General features: G+C 38.3%; 1 protein-coding gene across 1 annotated transcript in view; it reads right to left on the bottom strand.

Moving 5' to 3' along the window:
* Nucleotides 1–236: 236 nt before the first annotated feature.
* The window catches only part of adamts3 (ADAM metallopeptidase with thrombospondin type 1 motif, 3), a 173,126-nt gene continuing 155,453 nt past the window's right edge, over nucleotides 237–17,909 (bottom strand). Inside the window, exons 20-22 of the mRNA XM_046035379.1 lie at nucleotides 6,824–7,031; nucleotides 3,301–3,418; nucleotides 237–1,719 (exon numbers count right to left, since the gene is read on the bottom strand). Of these exons, the coding sequence (XP_045891335.1) occupies nucleotides 1,235–1,719; nucleotides 3,301–3,418; nucleotides 6,824–7,031 (811 nt within the window). The 3' untranslated portion in view covers nucleotides 237–1,234. The remainder of the gene's footprint in view (nucleotides 1,720–3,300; nucleotides 3,419–6,823; nucleotides 7,032–17,909) is intronic.

The raw sequence follows: 17,909 nt of genomic DNA, 5'->3' as shown, positions 1-17,909 counted from the left end.
TAAACTGACAACAAGGAGACAGTTAGCTTGACTTAGCAAATTTGTGTTGTTTTGTACAGATTAAACAAAACAAAAAAAAAATACAGCTTATTAGTTAGTGTGCTTTATTGCTGTTGGTAGATGTACTTTTGAACTTTGAAAAGAGCCAGGCTAGTTGTTTCCCCCTGTTTCCAGTCTTTATGCTATGCTAAGCTACGCTAAGCTACGCTAAGCTGACAAGATTGATTAAAGGGTGTATCCTCAGCTTCCTAATATAATACTGATATTTCCCTGGACAGTATTTACAGGAACCTTTATAAATACTTATTTCCATAAAAATGTAGATTTAATTATCTTATAATAATTGCTGTTTATAAAAAAATCTATACAACTGAAACCAAACTAATGGTGTATCCCTGGCCACTTTACATATGTGACGATATAAAGTCCGGTGTTTGATTTTGTATATGCAGTGACTCCGTAAGTACTGGGACAGTTTTCTGTTAAGTCAAGCTTCATACTTACATTCTTTTGGCAAGAAAAATGGCAGTTTGTAACGTTCAAGTAAAAGGGCATCAGATGATCCATTTTAGATCTTCAAAACTTTTGTCGTCATCTTCCACTTCAAATTCATAGCAAACTAAACCCATCCAGCTCAAAGGTGACAGTCTAGAGATTTTACAGGGAGGTGAACATGGTGAATGTAACTACGCTCAGGTTGTGTTGTGACTTTTTGACTTGAAGTGCAAGATGTGTTTCAGTACCAGTTCCTGTATATATTTCTATATCTATATTTGAATCAGCTTTCTTTCTAATACTGAGATGTTAAAAGTTTGGAGCCAGTGTAGCAGAATAGATGCTTATTTTCATTATTGCATTTACATATTAATCTGTCGTTTGACTATTTTGTTTTTGTTCACTTTAAACTACCAAAGCTGTGTTTTATTAAACTTTTCATTCAACATGGATGAAAATTCCCTCCAGACCCTGTGTCCCTTTATCTTGAAATAATTGTAATATTTTCTCCTTTCAATATAAAGTAAAGTATTCAAATGCTCTGGGAGCTTTCTGTAAAATGTCAAAGTCATATTTGACGTCCATATCAGGGACAGAAGGGAAGGGCAATTCTTAACAACAAAGTGAACCAGCACTTTTCTTTCTCTGTTTCTCTCTTTGTGGTTTGCCAGGAAAGACTCAGGATGAAGCTGGATTATCTACTGTACATTAGGAGTCCTTAAGGGGAAGGGCATCACTTTCATCTCTCCACTTCAGAATATTCTGTAGGCCACCCACTATCTGTCAAGCTGCTCGACCTTTGACCCACAGTATGATCTGCCAGCGGGGAGGGTACCATAGCATGCAGCTTCCTGCCAGTGAAACCAATGTGTCGTGGAACCCGCCTTGGTGCTGTAGTGATCTTTGATGGGGTTTTCTTAAGCGGGCCAGGTGTGGTGATGTGTTTTGCAGCATTGCCTGATGTGGCCGATCCTTTGCCTGAGCCTTGTTTGCCACTGCGAGTACCGTTGGCTGCTACAGAGGCTGTTAATGTCTCTAGCAGCTGGGAGGCTGATCCAAAGCGGACATGCTCCTCCGTCTCAGCTGCCTCTGAGAAAAGAGACAGAGCTCCACTGCGCTTGCTGCAGGAGTCGCAGCACAGTTTGTTGTAGCCTGGAATTGAGCAGTATCGTGCAAGAACCTCCATTTGGCAGAAGATGGATTTGTCTCCATTACAGGGCTCATCTGAAAGACAAAGAGCATATACTGTCAGCTCAGCGTATGTCAGACAACACTAAGTGGGTGGTGGCCTTGGATACATTTCAGAGCACTGAGGAGTTGCTTTTAATCAGAAACTGACAGCTGTGCCAAAGTGTTTATGGCACAAAAAACAGAGAATAAATACATTTCAGCCACATTCTACTGAAGTCTGCTTAGACAAGAGCTGTGTCCCAGTTCCATACTATTGTACATACTAATGCTAAGCAGTTAGCCAGAGTGTGTGCCTCTCATGTATTAGCGTTAGCATTACATTAGAGTAACGTTCATAAGCATCTGTTTCTCTAAAAGACAAATACCTGGCAAAATTTAGGGTTATTGGTTGTGAGTCATACAGTATAAAGGCAAAAAGACACTGATTTACTGTATTTATGCACCCGTTATAGGTCTGCATCAAGTAAAGCTATTGACCTGTTTTTTATGGCACCAAAATAAGTAATAAATCCTTTGAAAAATCAATTAAATTCAAAAGACTTTATTTGTCCCTGAATTGAATCACTTCATTTTAGTACAAAACTGCAAAGTGTACATATACTGTATATATATGTGTGTGTGTGTGTGTGTGTGTGTGTGTATGTATGTATATATGTATTACTGCATATAGTAATTGTCAATTACAAATTGCCACTGTGGTATCTACTTCACTCACAGTGAAGAGTTTCCACGCTGACCACATGTTTTAGAGTGTGTGTGTGTGTCTGTCACAAAAGGTGGTTACTGTCAGAGCCGCTGTGCGCATGATGGTAAACATTGTGCAACGCAGCATGCCAATTTAGCTGAAAACCGTCCGATAACGGTCAGCAGCCAATCGATTGGTGCATCTATAGTATTGGTATTATGGCACTGGGACACATCACTGTTTTCTCAGCTTTCAATAAAGCCCTCTAATTTGAACCTGCCCTGAAAGTAAAACATTTCAGTGTGTACTTTAATGCACTCTCCTAATTAGGAGAGAATGTGTTTTATTTGCATCCTAGTTTATCCCCCTATCTAAGCTGCAAATATAAACGTCGCCTTTATGTTTTATCAAAATAGCTGCAAAAAGCATGGCATACATCGACATAAAAGAATGAATAGAGGATGCTCTTTCAAAAATGAATGCTAGGATGATGGTTAAAGCGAGACTATGTAATGTTAATTGTTAATATTGTTGTGCAGATTTTTCCAGTAAATCTGCGCATGAACTGCATTTCATTCACTGTTATGTCCAGATAAAAAACTTGTAAGAGAGTTAGATTTCAGCGGCAGGGCCTTTCTTCCAGTATTCCATGCAAATGCTGATAATGTTAGTCTGCTGTAACGTTCAACATTTTTAATTGAGTATTTTAACTTTTTTAATACATAAAACGATTTTTAGTTATTAACATGTTTATGTACGTTTTGCTTTTCATATGTGCGGTGTGTCTTTGGCATACATTCAGTCAATTAAATTTCATTTAAAAAAGAAGCAGAAATAACAATAGGGTTATTGTTAGAAACTGCTGTGTGATGACAGTTGGTCTTGAAAAGATATGTTTACCTTCTGTTCTTAATGAATGATGTGCTTACCATGGCAGGGTCCTGGCCTACACGGTCTCACAGTTTCAGGTTTTTCTCCATTACATTGATCTCCAATCCGGCAAGTGACCAGACGCCTCTCCATCCCATCTCCACAGGTCACAGAGCACTGTGGAAGAGTGCAAACATAAGCCATAACATAAGCTAATCTTGTAAATAAATTTCATGTTTGTGTTGCTTTCTCTGTGCTGGAGTTATTTTAAGAACTTGATGGCTTTACCCAGTTTTTTATTAAATTTGTAACGAACTATCGTGTCTCTTCATTATAGGCTACTCCCACACAAATATGTTAATAAGCTAATGATGCCTGTCCATCGCTTTGTGCGGTGTAGGCCTACAGCCTACGTCAGCTGGTAATCTTCGCAGGTCTTTAGACCACGGTAGAAACGCACACAACAGTGGGCTGAAGGAAACTTTTAGTTCCTTGAAAAGAGATCTGGGGACTAAAAAGCCACCGCTATACTTATTAACATATAACACAGAGCTGATATGAATGGAAGCAAGTCACACAGGCAACAGTAAATGACAGGATAACTGGGTTGGATAACGAGCTGACTTGAAGTTCACTCTCCACCTGGAAACAAAATGTTTTGCTGTGCCCTTTGAGAGTGGATTTCTCTATTAGTGTGCACAGGAAACAACACCAAGACATTTTGTCCAATGGATAAATGGAAACTTATGTTGCCATTGGTTACAATGATAATACTTTTTACTTTAAACAGCAGACAGCAGATTTACAATCTCTGGATGGATTTTCTAAAACTTGGCTGAAGAGTTGGCAGCTCAACTTTATATTTATAACTTCACTTTTTAACTTAATAACTTACAGGTAGGCACAGAAGTGAAATGGATCAGAGGTGAGGTGAGAAGTTACACCATTGGCAAATTACAATGGTCCTCAGAAGCACAGTGACCATACAAAGTCCAGCATATACTAGGTTTCAACCCAGTCTTTTTACCTTCTACATTGCCTTATGGCTGAGGAATTGTAAGCGCAAGTGTAAATTAATAAAAAATGGCATGCAGCTTCCTGCCAGTGCTGTTGGTAGATGTACTTTTGAACTTTGAAAAGAGCCAGGCTAGTTGTTTCCCCCTGTTTCCAGTCTTTATGCTATGCTAAGCTACGCTAAGCTGACAAGATTGATTAAAGGGTGTATCCTCAGCTTCCTAATATAATACTGATATTTCCCTGGACAGTATTTACAGGAACCTTTATAAATACTTATTTCCATAAAAATGTAGATTTAATAGACATTGCTGTTTCTAAAAAAATCTATACAACTGAAACCAAACTAAAAAATGTATGTATGTATGTTTCTTGGGATATGGCCAAAATCTTCCCCTACATTCTAGTCAGAAGTTTTTGGGATTTCTTGCTTATTTATACAGTAGATGACAAGTTAACAAGTCAACCTCAGTGGTGGATGTAAAAGGATCATTATGCTTCAAACTGAGTGTTGTCGTCAGAGTATTTTTCGCACAACTACTTCTGTCACTTTTTAAGTGTACAAACAACATTTGTACCTTTAAAGAAAAACTGTCTGAAAGTGTGTATCGCCATTTAAGCTATTAATCTGTGTCTATGACAGCAGGCTTCACCTTGCCTTAAAGTTTTGAGAACAGGTATGAATACTTCAGACGTTATCGGAGAACAGGTTGCACACACTAGTTTGTATACAAGCACACCTTGTCTTTATTTAGATACATAAATAGAAAAAGATTATGTAAAACTGTAAATCAAGTTGCTATTTTGTGCTGTGTAAAAAATGTAACAATCAATTCCTGGGGTGATCAGTGATGGATGAACCCAAAGCAGCAAACACACCATCAGTCTTTCTTGATATGACCTTAGTTGGCTGTTTTTACACTTGCTTTATATCTCTGTGACAGAATGAAAATGTCAAGAAGACAATTAGTCTGAAATCTGTTGAACTCCTGAGAGCGGCTGTAGCCCAAATGTTCTCAAATAAAACTGAGCGAATTAAAATCTTAAATAGTAAAATGCTGAATAAACTCTCCAAGATCCAAGATAAATCTGTTCCCCAACGCATTCAGTACAAAATCCACCTCCTCACACACAAAGCCCCCCATAACAAGGCCCCTTCCAACCTCACAGACCTGCTCCACCACCACAATCCCTCCCGCAACCTCTGCTCCTCTGACACTAACCTCCTCTCACCACAAATCAGGACCAAGCACCGTACCTGGGGCAACAGAGCTTTCACCATTGCAGCCCCCTCCCTCTGGAACTCCTTACACATACATACACATCTGAGATTGCAGCAACATGGACTCTTTCAAATCACTTATCAAAACCCACCTTTTTAGACTAGCTTTTAACATCAAATAATGTTATATACACCTGCTGCTGTTTGTTATTTTGTTATTTATATGGTTGCCACTTGCTCTTATGTATTTCCGCACCACATGTTTTTATCTACTGTTTGTATGTTTTATATTATGCTATTTATGTTTTTAATCGGTTTTAAATGTACATAACTTCTGCTTTTAACTGTAAAGTGTCTTTGAGTGTCCTGAAAAGCGCTATAGAAATAAAATGTATTATTATTATTAAATCAATAAAGTTAAAACCCCTGGAAGAAGCTATGTAAAAATTATTTTTATGATTCATTTATTATTAAGAATCCATGCATCCACAAGCATCTACTGTTAACTCACAAATGAATAACAATACAATTTACACAAAACAGTTGAAGATACTGATATCTTCAACCAAGTCCAGTTGCCATTCATTTTAACCTTCCCTGGATATTGTTATTGCAGTATTACACTACTATTATAACAGAGTTTACGTATATATACTCAAATATGTATATATACAGCTATATTCCTACATGGAGATTGACCATGTTATCTAAAATCTCTCACACAAATTAGATTCAAATAACTACTGAAAGTTATTTGAATCTGACATGAAGAGTTGCACCTCATTAGTTTTTACATGCTCACCACCACTCAGGTGGACGTCTGATTTATTGGATTTTTCGATGGTTTCAAAAGGTCTTGTTTAGTGAAATGGAGGAGCTAAAACTGCTGTATTTTCAGATGAGATGTGACACCACTCTAATTAAATATCAGATGCCTTATGTTTTATTTTTATATGATATGTTGTCAAGTTCATAGTGAAATCATGTCATATCTGCACATTAAAGATGCTGCTGCATTTAAATCTGCAGAGAAGGGTAAGCCGATGGTCAGGCTGACATTAGTTAACTGGAAACCAGATGGCATTAAAAATAAATCAGAAAGAATCATAGATTGGTGGCTAAATGATCCACACTTTCAGGACTCGCAACATGCCTTTGTACCTGATGAAGAGCCAACTTTTACTTGAAACATTGTAAAACTGTTTTTGAGAGGGAGCATTGTATAGTGTTTCAAGTCTGTGTGAAACTAAATGATCCACACACCAAAGAAAGACAGAGATTAACCTCTAACTGGAGCCATGTGATCTCTTTCAATTTCTTTCAAACAGATCATGTGGATACTGAACCTCTGACCACGCTCCGGTCCTCCACTGGGCAGGACATGGGACTCTGTTACAGGGCCTCCGACTCTCTGGCTTCTCCCCGCTGCAGTACTTGCTGTGGACGGAGCGGTTGGTACCGTCGTGCAGGAACTGCACGCAGCGAACCGTCCGGATCTGAAAGCCCAGGCTGCCACAGGTTTTGGTACAGTGCTCCCATTCCTCTGAGATCCATCTGGACAATTGAAAGTGTGGCGGTTACTTAGGATATAAAGCAGGTTAAGTAGGTTATGTCATAACAAAAAGGTACATATTTAAGGACAGAGGTAGAAGTATTTAGATCTTTAAAAAATTAAAGTACCACTATAAGAATGTAAAAAATCGTTGAGTAAATTACATAATCCTACTTAGAATAAGAGGGATAAGTTCTTATTCTGCAGTACAATGTCCTGTGTGACTAATATGACACTATTAGATTGTTAATACTGATGCATCAACGTGTATCTTACTGTTGGTAAGGTGGAGCAGTTTTAACTACTTTATATATAGTTTGGTAGGAGTGCTAGGGGCCTCTCCAAAGGGTCACAATATAAATATAATAAAATCTGGGGGTAGTAAGATGATTAATGGGAGAGGAAAAAATAAAAAAAAAATAAAAACTTCTGCTAGACAAATCTGTATTCATTATTATTTTTACTTTTCTCTCATCTGTGCTTTTTACAGAATGATTAAATAATTTCCTTCTACGAGCCTCATTATTTAAATTAAACCATGTGAGAGGTTTAGAGGTGGAATCACTTTTTGGTGGAACTGCTACAACTAACAGACATCTGAAATGCTAAAAGCGCCCCAATGACATACGGCTCTTTTGTAAGACGTCACAACTCAAAAATGGTGGGTGCTCCTAGTTAAATGTATTTTATAAACTGCTCAAATATTATTTATGTAAAATCTTAATCTGAAAAGTAACAAATAAATGAATAAATGAAGGTGAGTAAAAAGTACAACATTCCCTCTAACTGTAGTTGGGTAGAGGTATAAAGTATCATAAAATGGAAATACTCAAATAAAGTACAAATACCTCAAAACTCTAAGTTAAGTATTTGACTAAATTCCATTACCAAGATAAAAAAAAAAAAGACTAATCACTCTAATCCTTATTTGGCTAAAGATAAATGGTTTGATTGGTGGTGGTTGGAGAACAAATTAACTCATGGAAAAAAGCAACTATAACATGCTGGATCCCCATTGCTCACAAATTTGGGCATCAATAAAAGAAAGAAGACAACAACAAGCTATTAACAACAAAAGGCCATTTTCAAAAAAACGCAGCAACTAGCTGGCACAGCTGAAGCAAACTTCCAGTTTTAGCTCAACGATGATATGACCGCCTGGTGTTGTATTGCAAGGTGGGGCGGAGAGCAGTGTATTCAGAATGTATGTAATAAACTGCGCTGAAGGAAGTCTTTTGCTACAGAAATCAGTCCATGACGTCAAGAAGGGAGCCCAACGGCGTGGTCACACACACATTTGCTGAAGGACAGAGGAGGAAAAATAGAGAGGGGATGCTTTTTTCTCATTGCTTGGGGTATAGGTGACCCAAGATAGTCTTAGATGTGAAGAAGCTTGATTCAACTGCCAGTCTCACAGTCAAATCTTTATGAAATGTTATTGTTTTGAAACGAGGATTATGCCATTTTGACTTTATGGGGTTGCTCTGATTTTACGCTGTCGGTTTTCTCCCAATAAGTTAATATACAACCTATTATGATATAAATATCAACATATAATGCTGTATATAAAAATGTGAAAAGAAAGAAGCTTTTAAAAAATCATTTTAAAGTGCGTGTTGTGTGGACGAAGCATGTGTGTGTGTTGTAAAATAGGAAGAGAGACAGAGCACCAGCACAGTAGCTCCGCTTTAATCTTGATAAGCTGCAGAGCTGCAGTCTCTATTCATTCAACTTGCACTGTAAATTCACAGCTAAACTGAGGTTATACACAAGACCCTTTTCTCTCTCTCTCTCTCTCTCTCTCTCTCTCGCTTGTCATTCACCGGTCTTGTGCAGAGTTTTGCGTGCATTCCATGCTGCCGACAACGGCATGCACGTCGTGGTTCCTCGCGGGTCTATTTCAAGCAGCCGGCTGTTCAAAAATGATAAAATATTCTTAGTGTGGTTCATCAACAGTGATAAAGTCCCGTGAGGTGCGGACAACTCGGCACAACACCAGCGAAGTTGGAGCTCCGTCTCCTTAGCAAGCGTTCCTCTTCTGCCACTTCACATGTACACGCTTCGCCTACACATGCGCACTAATGACCCAGTCTAATTCGACTGTGAGATTGACAGTCAAATCAGGCACGGCCCATCGAAGCATCGAATCTTCGACTATCGGGGGTCAGCCCTGGTCAACACAAAGGCTCAGTTTAGATGTAAATGTACAGTGTAAGTTTGCTCTGCAGCTTTTCAAGATTAAAGCAGAGCTACCGTGTGTAATTCCTTTATGTATTCCTTTTGTCAAGCTCAAGGAGGAGAGTCGCCTCCATCAGACTCACACAGGGTGTTCAGCAGCATATACAGCCTGTCAAATAATAAACTTGAAAAAAAAATTTGATACGGGACAATTCACAATACAAGTATTGCACTAATGCATTCATTGTAAATTGTAGTATAGTATTTTAATATCCTATTGTTACAATACATTAATTGTGAATTGTCCAAAAAAATTATTGCACATTTTGATATGCCCATATGCATGATACATAAAATTCATATTGATTCCATTTGTAATATTTTCTTATTAAATTGTTTCATCCACCACATGATTAAACACTCTTTCTGATGACAAAACGTGCTTAAATTTTATAACACAGAATTCAAAAATATTAAAACAGAAAGCATGGAATTTGGGGAAAAATGAAACGGTATCAGGCAAAAATTTTAACAGATTTCATAGGGCCCACAGTGTACCACAACCAGTTCATCATCATCGTTTCACAGAAGAGACAAGCGTATATATGCGGATCTGTCTTTCAGAGACTCCAGTCTGCAATGTAGTTCATATGCATCACTGATAAACCACGGAACTGTGGAGTAACATTAGGCTTTATGATATATATCACATCTACACTTCTGTCCATATTCTCTTTGTCTCTCTCACAAGTTTGCATCACACTTGTTTATCAATTGATGGTTTTTTGAATCCCTGGTTTTACAGCACCACCTTAGCACCCCTCCTACCCGTGTCCATGTCTCCACACATTGAGTGTAATAAATTGTTTACTTGTGGGCTCTGCAACTATTACATACTAATTTTACATGTTAGCATTGCACATAATAAAATTACAAAATCATGGTGTGTCCTAAGAATTTTTGGTTGTTTCTCGCAGGAAACAACCAAACTAACACAACAAACAGTTCAGAGGTCAAATAAATGCTTCATTTATAGTGAATGAGCACTGAATATACTAGTTTACAATCAGCAGTGATGACAAGAGGTCAGTAAATCAATTTCAGTAAAAAAGAAAATCAACTTCATTCTACAAGAATAAATAGGGTCATAAAAAATCCTTATAGACAAATTGAGAACTTTACTAACTACTGTGACAATAATTTCTATACCATCATGTCAAAAAAAAATCAGTGACAGACAAACAAACATCAACTGTAGCAGAAGTTACAGCATATACACTCCAGTCATTGATTTCAACATCCCATATAGAAATGTAGATCAGAATTGCATAATGTTATTTAATAATGCGCCGTCTACTATGTATTCATTAATTGTCTTTGTTAAAAATGCAGATATCTTTGTTTTGTGTAAGGTTGTTTGGTAAAATTATCTGATTCTGCAACAGACTGGTTCATACACCATGCATTTGCTACTTCTACCTTGATCCTCCACATGCTGCGATTTAATTAGTTGACTGACCTATTCTTTTCTGAAATACAGCGTAATCACCACTACAAACTGTATGATTAGATTTACAATTAGTCAAAGCTTGATGTGCTTAGGACTTTAAGAGGCTAATTAAAGATATACAGTACACGCTCCTGTATACACTCAGAGCCACTTTAAGCTAATGGATGCCATCAGATGGAGTGTGTGATCATTAATGTCTCGCTGAGTGTCAACCAACCTGTTTACTTGTGCTTGAAGGTGTTACTCAACCAAACTATATTTCTGAATAATAAAGATTTATATTTTAATAGAAAACACTGCTTCCTGGTGGTATATGCCTCGTCAGTGGCAACTGGGTTGCAGAGTACTCCATGCTGCTACATGTCTTATCTTCCTTCACTTTTGTTGTAATTCATTTGATGTCTTCTGAAAGCTTTCACAGACTTATGAAAACAAACTCTGGGTAAATTAGAGACAAAATCCCTCACAATATTTATGGACCTGAAATCAAATCCAGGCTGTTGAGATGGTAAATAATTCCTTTCACTGGATTAACAAAAGGCAGGCATGATGATAAGTGATGCATTGAGTGAATAGCTTCAACACATCACTCATTAACTCTGGATAGAAAATAGAATTTAAAAATACTTACGAAGAATTAGCATGCAGCTGTGAAATGTTTGCTAAACACAAAGCCTGAGCGCGCTGAATGCAGACGGATTGTTTCCAAACTTCTCTGAGAAGTTGAGACTTGAGCAAAGAAGGTCAGGATTCTGCTGACGCTTCCTCCACATAAAGCAACAAATCCATTTAAATGCTAGTAGACTCCTTAATACAGTCTGCTAAGTGATTGACACATTTTTGTGGGGGATTTCTTTAAATTCCTTTCACCCATGATTAATCGATACTGGCATAAAGTAAATTAAAACATTAACATAAATCTTCTGTATGACTGCTGTCTTTCCTAATGATGTGAATTTGTCCAGGATATTGTATGTGTGTGTGCGTGTGTGAGTGAGAGTGAGAGAGAGAGAGAGAGAGAGAGAGTATTAATATTTTATACATGATAATGACAGTGTGTAGGTAATGGAGAATTTCTTTGAATATATATTTGGAAGTACTCAAAATGACCCATGAGATTATTTTAAGCTATACTGCCATGTTCCCAGATTTCAGTAATTAACTTTTTGATTGATAGAGAGCGCAATGTAATTATTACTAACAAATAGTGGTCCAAACCACACATGTAAGGCTCAGGTTGTATGAAACTAGACTTTCTGGATTTCTAGGGCAGTGATAAGATTTAGCCTCTGCTGTTTACACACCAACATAAAACATTCAGAGGCTGTAGTTTTTCAGAAGTACATGATGTAAAGAAAAGTTAGAGAGCTCCTCGTTAAGACTGACAAACTCGTCTGCATTTTGTTTTCAGGGCTGCTGGCTTTTTTAAAGAAAACTGTCTGAGAAGAAAAGTGCCAAAGAGACTGAGCCATGAGCATGTTGTGAGTACCTCTTTGAACTGTCGTACCTAGGTGTTAAAGAAGATAATACGTGCTTGTACTCGAGTTTCTGTTTCGTTTGAATTATTACGACGAGCTTTTAATGTATTGCACAGTAATGGAAACCCTTTTACCCAGAGGGATTGCAAATTTGTGGTGTGCCGGAGAATATCCAGTTTTCGTGCCTATTTACATTTGTTTCTGTGAACAGGAAGTAGCAGTTAGTCAGATTGATTAACCTGCATCATACTGTAAGACTCACTAAAGGAGTTAAACATAGTTTTCAACGACCACTAGCGGTGGAGTGTTTAGACTGCAACCAACGGTGTGCTCGTATGCATGCTCAAACTAATGAGCGAGCATAATTCGACACAGAGGGTGGAGAATCTGTGTACCTGAGTATCGGTGAAACAACAATAAATCTAAATTGAACGTTATGGAGCAAACAGCAGCAGATCCGTGCTAATGTATCTGGCTGCTGATGCCCTGCATCAGTATAGGCTAGTATAAACAAATCGCTCCATTTCTTGCAAGCTAAAATCAACACTTTGACATATTATAAGAGGTACACAGGATAGTAATATGGATCAGGATAAAAGCCAACTCTGTGTCAGCTTTGTCAAAACAAAGCTGAGGTTTCTCCACGACTCAAGCCTGTCTTATGTTATGTCTTATGTCTCATGGCCTCTCGCCTTGTTATATTTCTGACCTTTTAGTCCCATACGCACCAGCACGTACCTTGAGATCCTCGGGCAGAGGTCTGTTGTCTGTTCCAGAGTCTCGACTGAAAACTAAAGGGGACAGAGCGTTTGCTGTCAGGGCCCCGAGGCTCTGGAACAGCCTGCCCGAGGAAATCAGGTCGGCTGAGTCAGTGAACTCTTTTAAGTCCCTTCTTAAAACATACTTTTATAGGAGAGCTTTTCCCGATCTTATTTGACTTTATTTTATCCCTTTTATTTTATTGTATTTTACTAATTTTATATTAAATTTTCATGCTCTTATCTTTTTTTGTATTATTCTTTACACTTGTTAAAGCACTTTGTAACTTGTTTTTGAAAAGTGCTCTACAAATAAGGATTATTATTATTATTATTATTATGTTCACCATTTGATTTGATTCTCATTCGGCCTCATGGGCTTCAGCATATAAAACCTTGTTTTTGTTTTTTTATCTTTAGATGGAGTTTTTGTTGGAGTCTGTGTTGTGCTGGGAGCAGGTTGTTTTGTTTTGTTAGTGGACTCCATTTAGTTGGCTGCGGTGTTGTCGCTGTAGTCAGCAAGTGGCTCGGGAGTGTGCATGCAGAAAACCCGACACAGATTCCTTCACATAAGAAGCAGAATAGGGGCTGTTCCAAGCAACAGAAAAAACAGGTTCATTTCTAAGTGAGGTTAAAGCCCGTTGAAAAATAGGGAGTAAAGAAGTGATTTATTGATTATTGATTTTATTGAAAAACTACATATAGCCCCTTTAATAGTATATATTGCTCTACATCATCAGTGCGTTAAACTTATCTTTTTCAGACAAACTATCCCAAATTTCCTCCTTGACATTTCTTATCTCTTCTACCTTTTCTTAAGCCTGAAATCTCAGTCCTTTTTTGAGCTAAAGAAAGCTGCGAGGTCATGAAGCATGGTATGTGTTGTGGTGGCAGTCTGGCTGATGGTGAGTGTCCTGGTTATTTCTCTCTTTTTTTGTCTGTGATTCTGTTTTTCCCTGTTCGCTCACCCTCGTCCTCAGTCAAGTTGGCTGGGCTCGCTCACCTGCCCTCTCCCCTCGGACTTCCCCCACGGCGTCCTCCCAGTTCTCCCGTGCCTCTTCTCTTCCTCTGCCCCAGTGTCCCCCGGCTTTCTGGTCCCAGTCTCCTCGGTTCCCTGTGCCTACATTTCCCCGGCATCCCCCTCTCCCTCAACTCCAGTCCCTCAACCCCTTTCTTTCCCCAAAAATATAAACCCATTAATCCTCTAAGTAGCGTTTGGGTCCACTCTGTGCCCACACCACACCCATAACAGTATGGAGTCTAGCAATGATTTACAAAAGAAAATCTGGCAAACTTTTCAAAGGTCTGTCTCACACTTACTGACTTTTAATTACAAAGTCAGTCAAAGAAAAAAAATGAGAAAGTTCTCAAAGGTAACATACCTCTATAAAAGCTGCATAATCCTTTATATCTTTCATTTCAATAATAGAAAATGTTTTGAAATGTTACATCATCAAGTTCATATAGTATTTGACAATCACGGGCTATGTGTCCGGCCCCATTTATTTCTGAACAGCTCCCTATCTACTGGTTGCGTCCCTCATTATTTTAAAACTGCTTGCGTAAACCCACTTTAAAAAAAACGGTTCAGACCCCTTACGCCCTCAAAATTTTAGATCAGTTTCTAAACTACCTTTTATAGAAAATATTTGAGAAAAATAGTGTTGAAACAACTGCTCTCTGTACTGGAAAATATCAAAATATTTAAAACGTTTCTGGTTAAGTACCACAGCACTGAGACTGCTCTGCAATGACCTTTTAATGTCTGCTGATGATGGCATGTGCTCAGTCCTAGTACTCCTGGACCTGCACTGCATTTGACACAATTGATCACAACATCATGTTAGATAGATTGAGGCAATGGGTGTGGTAGTGCCTTAGAATGGTTTTCATTGTACCTGTCCAACAGGAGGTTCTGTGTGTCTGTCTTTATTTTGTTCAGTTAAATATGGAGTGCCTCAGGGGTCAGACTTAGAACCCATTATATTTTCCCCTTGGACACATAATGCAGAAACACAGTGTTTCTTTTCATATTTATGCTGATGACGCACAGATGTACTTATCCCAAAAATCTATTGATTGACTCCAGACTGTCCAGAACTCAGAAGCCAGGCAAACCAGAACAAAGAAATATGACCACATCACCCTTATTTTAGCTTCATTACACTGGCTCCCAGTATGTTTTAGAATAGACTTTAAAGTTTTATTGATTACTTTTAAATCTCTTCATGGCCTCTCATCCTATTATATCTCTGACCTTTTAGTCCCATACTCACGAGCACCAGCCTTGAGATCCTCGGGCAGAGGTCTTTTGTCTGTTCCAGAGTCTTGACTGAAAACTAAAGGGGACAGAGTGTTTGCAATCAGGGCCCTGAGGCTCTGGAACAGCCAGCCCGAGGAAATCAGGTCGGCTGAGTCAGTGAACTCTTTTAAGTCCCTTCTTAATACATACTTTTATAGGAGAGCCTTTCCCGATCTGATTTGATTGTATTTATTCTTATATATGTTTTATTTTTACTTTTAACATGTATTTTAGTCTCAAGTGTTTTCTTGCTTTTATCATGTATTTGTTTTGCACTTGTTAAAGCACTTTGTAAGTTGTTTTCGAAAAGTGCTCTATAAAGATTATTATTATAAAATAGTTTTTACTGGACTAGTGGCTATTCTTTGTTCTGGAGGGAGCTGGGAGCAGAGCTGCTGCTCCTCTGTGTCAAAAGGAGCCAGTTGAAATGGTTTGGGCATATGATTAGGATGCCTCCCAGGCGCCTTCTGTTGGACGTTTTCTGGGCACGTCCAAGTGAGAGGAGACCCCAGGGTGGACCCAGAACCCAGTTGCGGGATTTTATCTCATCCAGCCTGGGAACGCCTCAAGATCCCTTGTCTTGAATGCCTTGCTTAGCCTGCTGCAACTGCAATGTACCCGGATGGATGATGTTCCACCAGAATTAATTTAAACAGGGCCAACTTTTCAATTTAGTTTGGAATGATTTCGTATCACTGAGGTTTGCATTTTATGAGTAGCCTTCTGTGACAATACCCACTGCAGGGGTTAGAGTCATCAATCCTCAATTTAAAAAGTTCAGAATTTTAAAGCATATATAGATGTGAAGTCAATAATCATGGTCAATGATGAATAAGAATGGTTGATCAGCATACTTGCCAACATCATAGCCAAACTTGTGAGACCAAACCTAACCAGGTATCTAGGAATGTCCTCCCAGGTAATGCGTTTCAGTTCAGAGACTCTTTTGTTGCATTCTAGTGCATTTATTGGAGGGGAAACATATTAGGTGGGGGGTCCGCCTCTAGAAAATTTTGAGCATTAAGACTTAATTTTTTCTGCATTCTGATGAAATTTTCTGCACCAATTTATGGTAGAAATCGGACATTATTATTTATATAAAGGGAATCACAAAATTCAGGCGGCAGGTGACAATTCAAAATATAAAAATAGAATATAATGCAGTAAGGCTCGCAGGCATTATGTATTGCTTCTCATGTAAATAAATATTTCTCATTTAATATCATCCCTGCTGAGTCAACATACATACAGGCATGATTTAGACTTCCCTCCTCTTTGTGTCTTTGTTTGGGGAAGTAACCTCTTTAAATGTGCAAGTGGCACCTTTTCACCTCAATAATTAATTAATTCTAATTCAGTTATAAACTCCTGGGGTCTCATTTATAAAACTGTGTGTAGAATCCTCACTAAAAGTGTACGTACTCCCAAAAGCCAAAAATGGTGTATGCAGAAAAATATTCAGACTTATAAAACCATGCGTACACACAATTGTAAGCAAGTTTCTTTTATAAATCACAATCAACATGAAATGTGGCGCATGTGAGGGAGCTCAATGTCCGACCCTTCAAACACCCATAGTTGCCTATACATGGTCAGTGAAACGCCCCTCATTAATATTAATACATACTGCATGAAAGAAAAGGAGGCAAAATCTGACAGAAAAGCTACAAAAGTCCACTCACTAAACAAGGCTGCCGATGAGTTAAAATAAATATGACTTGTTGTAAATGACATAAGTGTTATATTTCCATAATGTGTTTTTACAAGTAGCGCATCACATCCACACGCTGGCGCATAGCGTTTGGCTCGAAAAAGGCAACAAACATGTGATAACAATAGGCTACATAAAACTATGCTCTCGTATTTGTTCGACTGACGCATTGAAAACAGCATCAATTCATATATATTGCACTGCATGCAAGTATTAATATGATTCCTGATTAGCCTACATTCAGATGTCCCCCTGTCCCACCTGCTTGTCTCATTCAGTACAGTTGGGACTGTACTGGATGAGACAATGTGAGAAATAAATTATAGGTTGCTGAGTCTTAGGATTCACTGCAACTCACTTTGAGAAATTAGCAATGGCCACAGGGTTTTTTTGGCTGAACAGTGAGTACTAGTCAAAGGGGTTACAATAACAATTTTTAACCAGTTTTATCCCATCGACTTGGCTGAGCTTTTAAAAACAGTATCACAAATGAGAGTGTCCTCCAGCCCACTTGATATAATACCTACAAAATTTTTACTGAAAGTAATAGATTCTGTTGGGCCCCATTTGATCTATGTTTTTAACAGCTCCCTATCTACTGGTTGTGTCCCTGATTATTTTAAAACGGCTTGCGTGAACCCACTTTTAAAGGAACCTGGTTTAGATCCCTCCCTCCCACATAATTTTAGACCAATTTCAAAACTGCCTTTTATTGCAAAGATTCTAGAAAGAATTGTGTCCAAACAGCTGCTCACTGTACTGGAAAATAACAAATTATTTGAAAAGTTTCAGTCTGGTTTTAGGAAGTACCACAGCACTGAGACTGCCCTGCTTAAAGTCACCAATGACCTTTTAATGTCTGCTGATGAAGGCATGTGCTCAGTCCTGGTACTCCTGGACCTTAGCGCTGCTTTTGACACCATTGATCACAACATCATGTTAG

This window comes from Micropterus dolomieu, linkage group LG21, assembly GCF_021292245.1.
Source record: "Micropterus dolomieu isolate WLL.071019.BEF.003 ecotype Adirondacks linkage group LG21, ASM2129224v1, whole genome shotgun sequence".
Classification (NCBI taxonomy): Eukaryota; Metazoa; Chordata; class Actinopteri; order Centrarchiformes; family Centrarchidae; genus Micropterus; species Micropterus dolomieu.
Note: the sequence above shows the minus strand (reverse complement) of the source record. Positions and strands in the feature narration are given on the sequence as shown.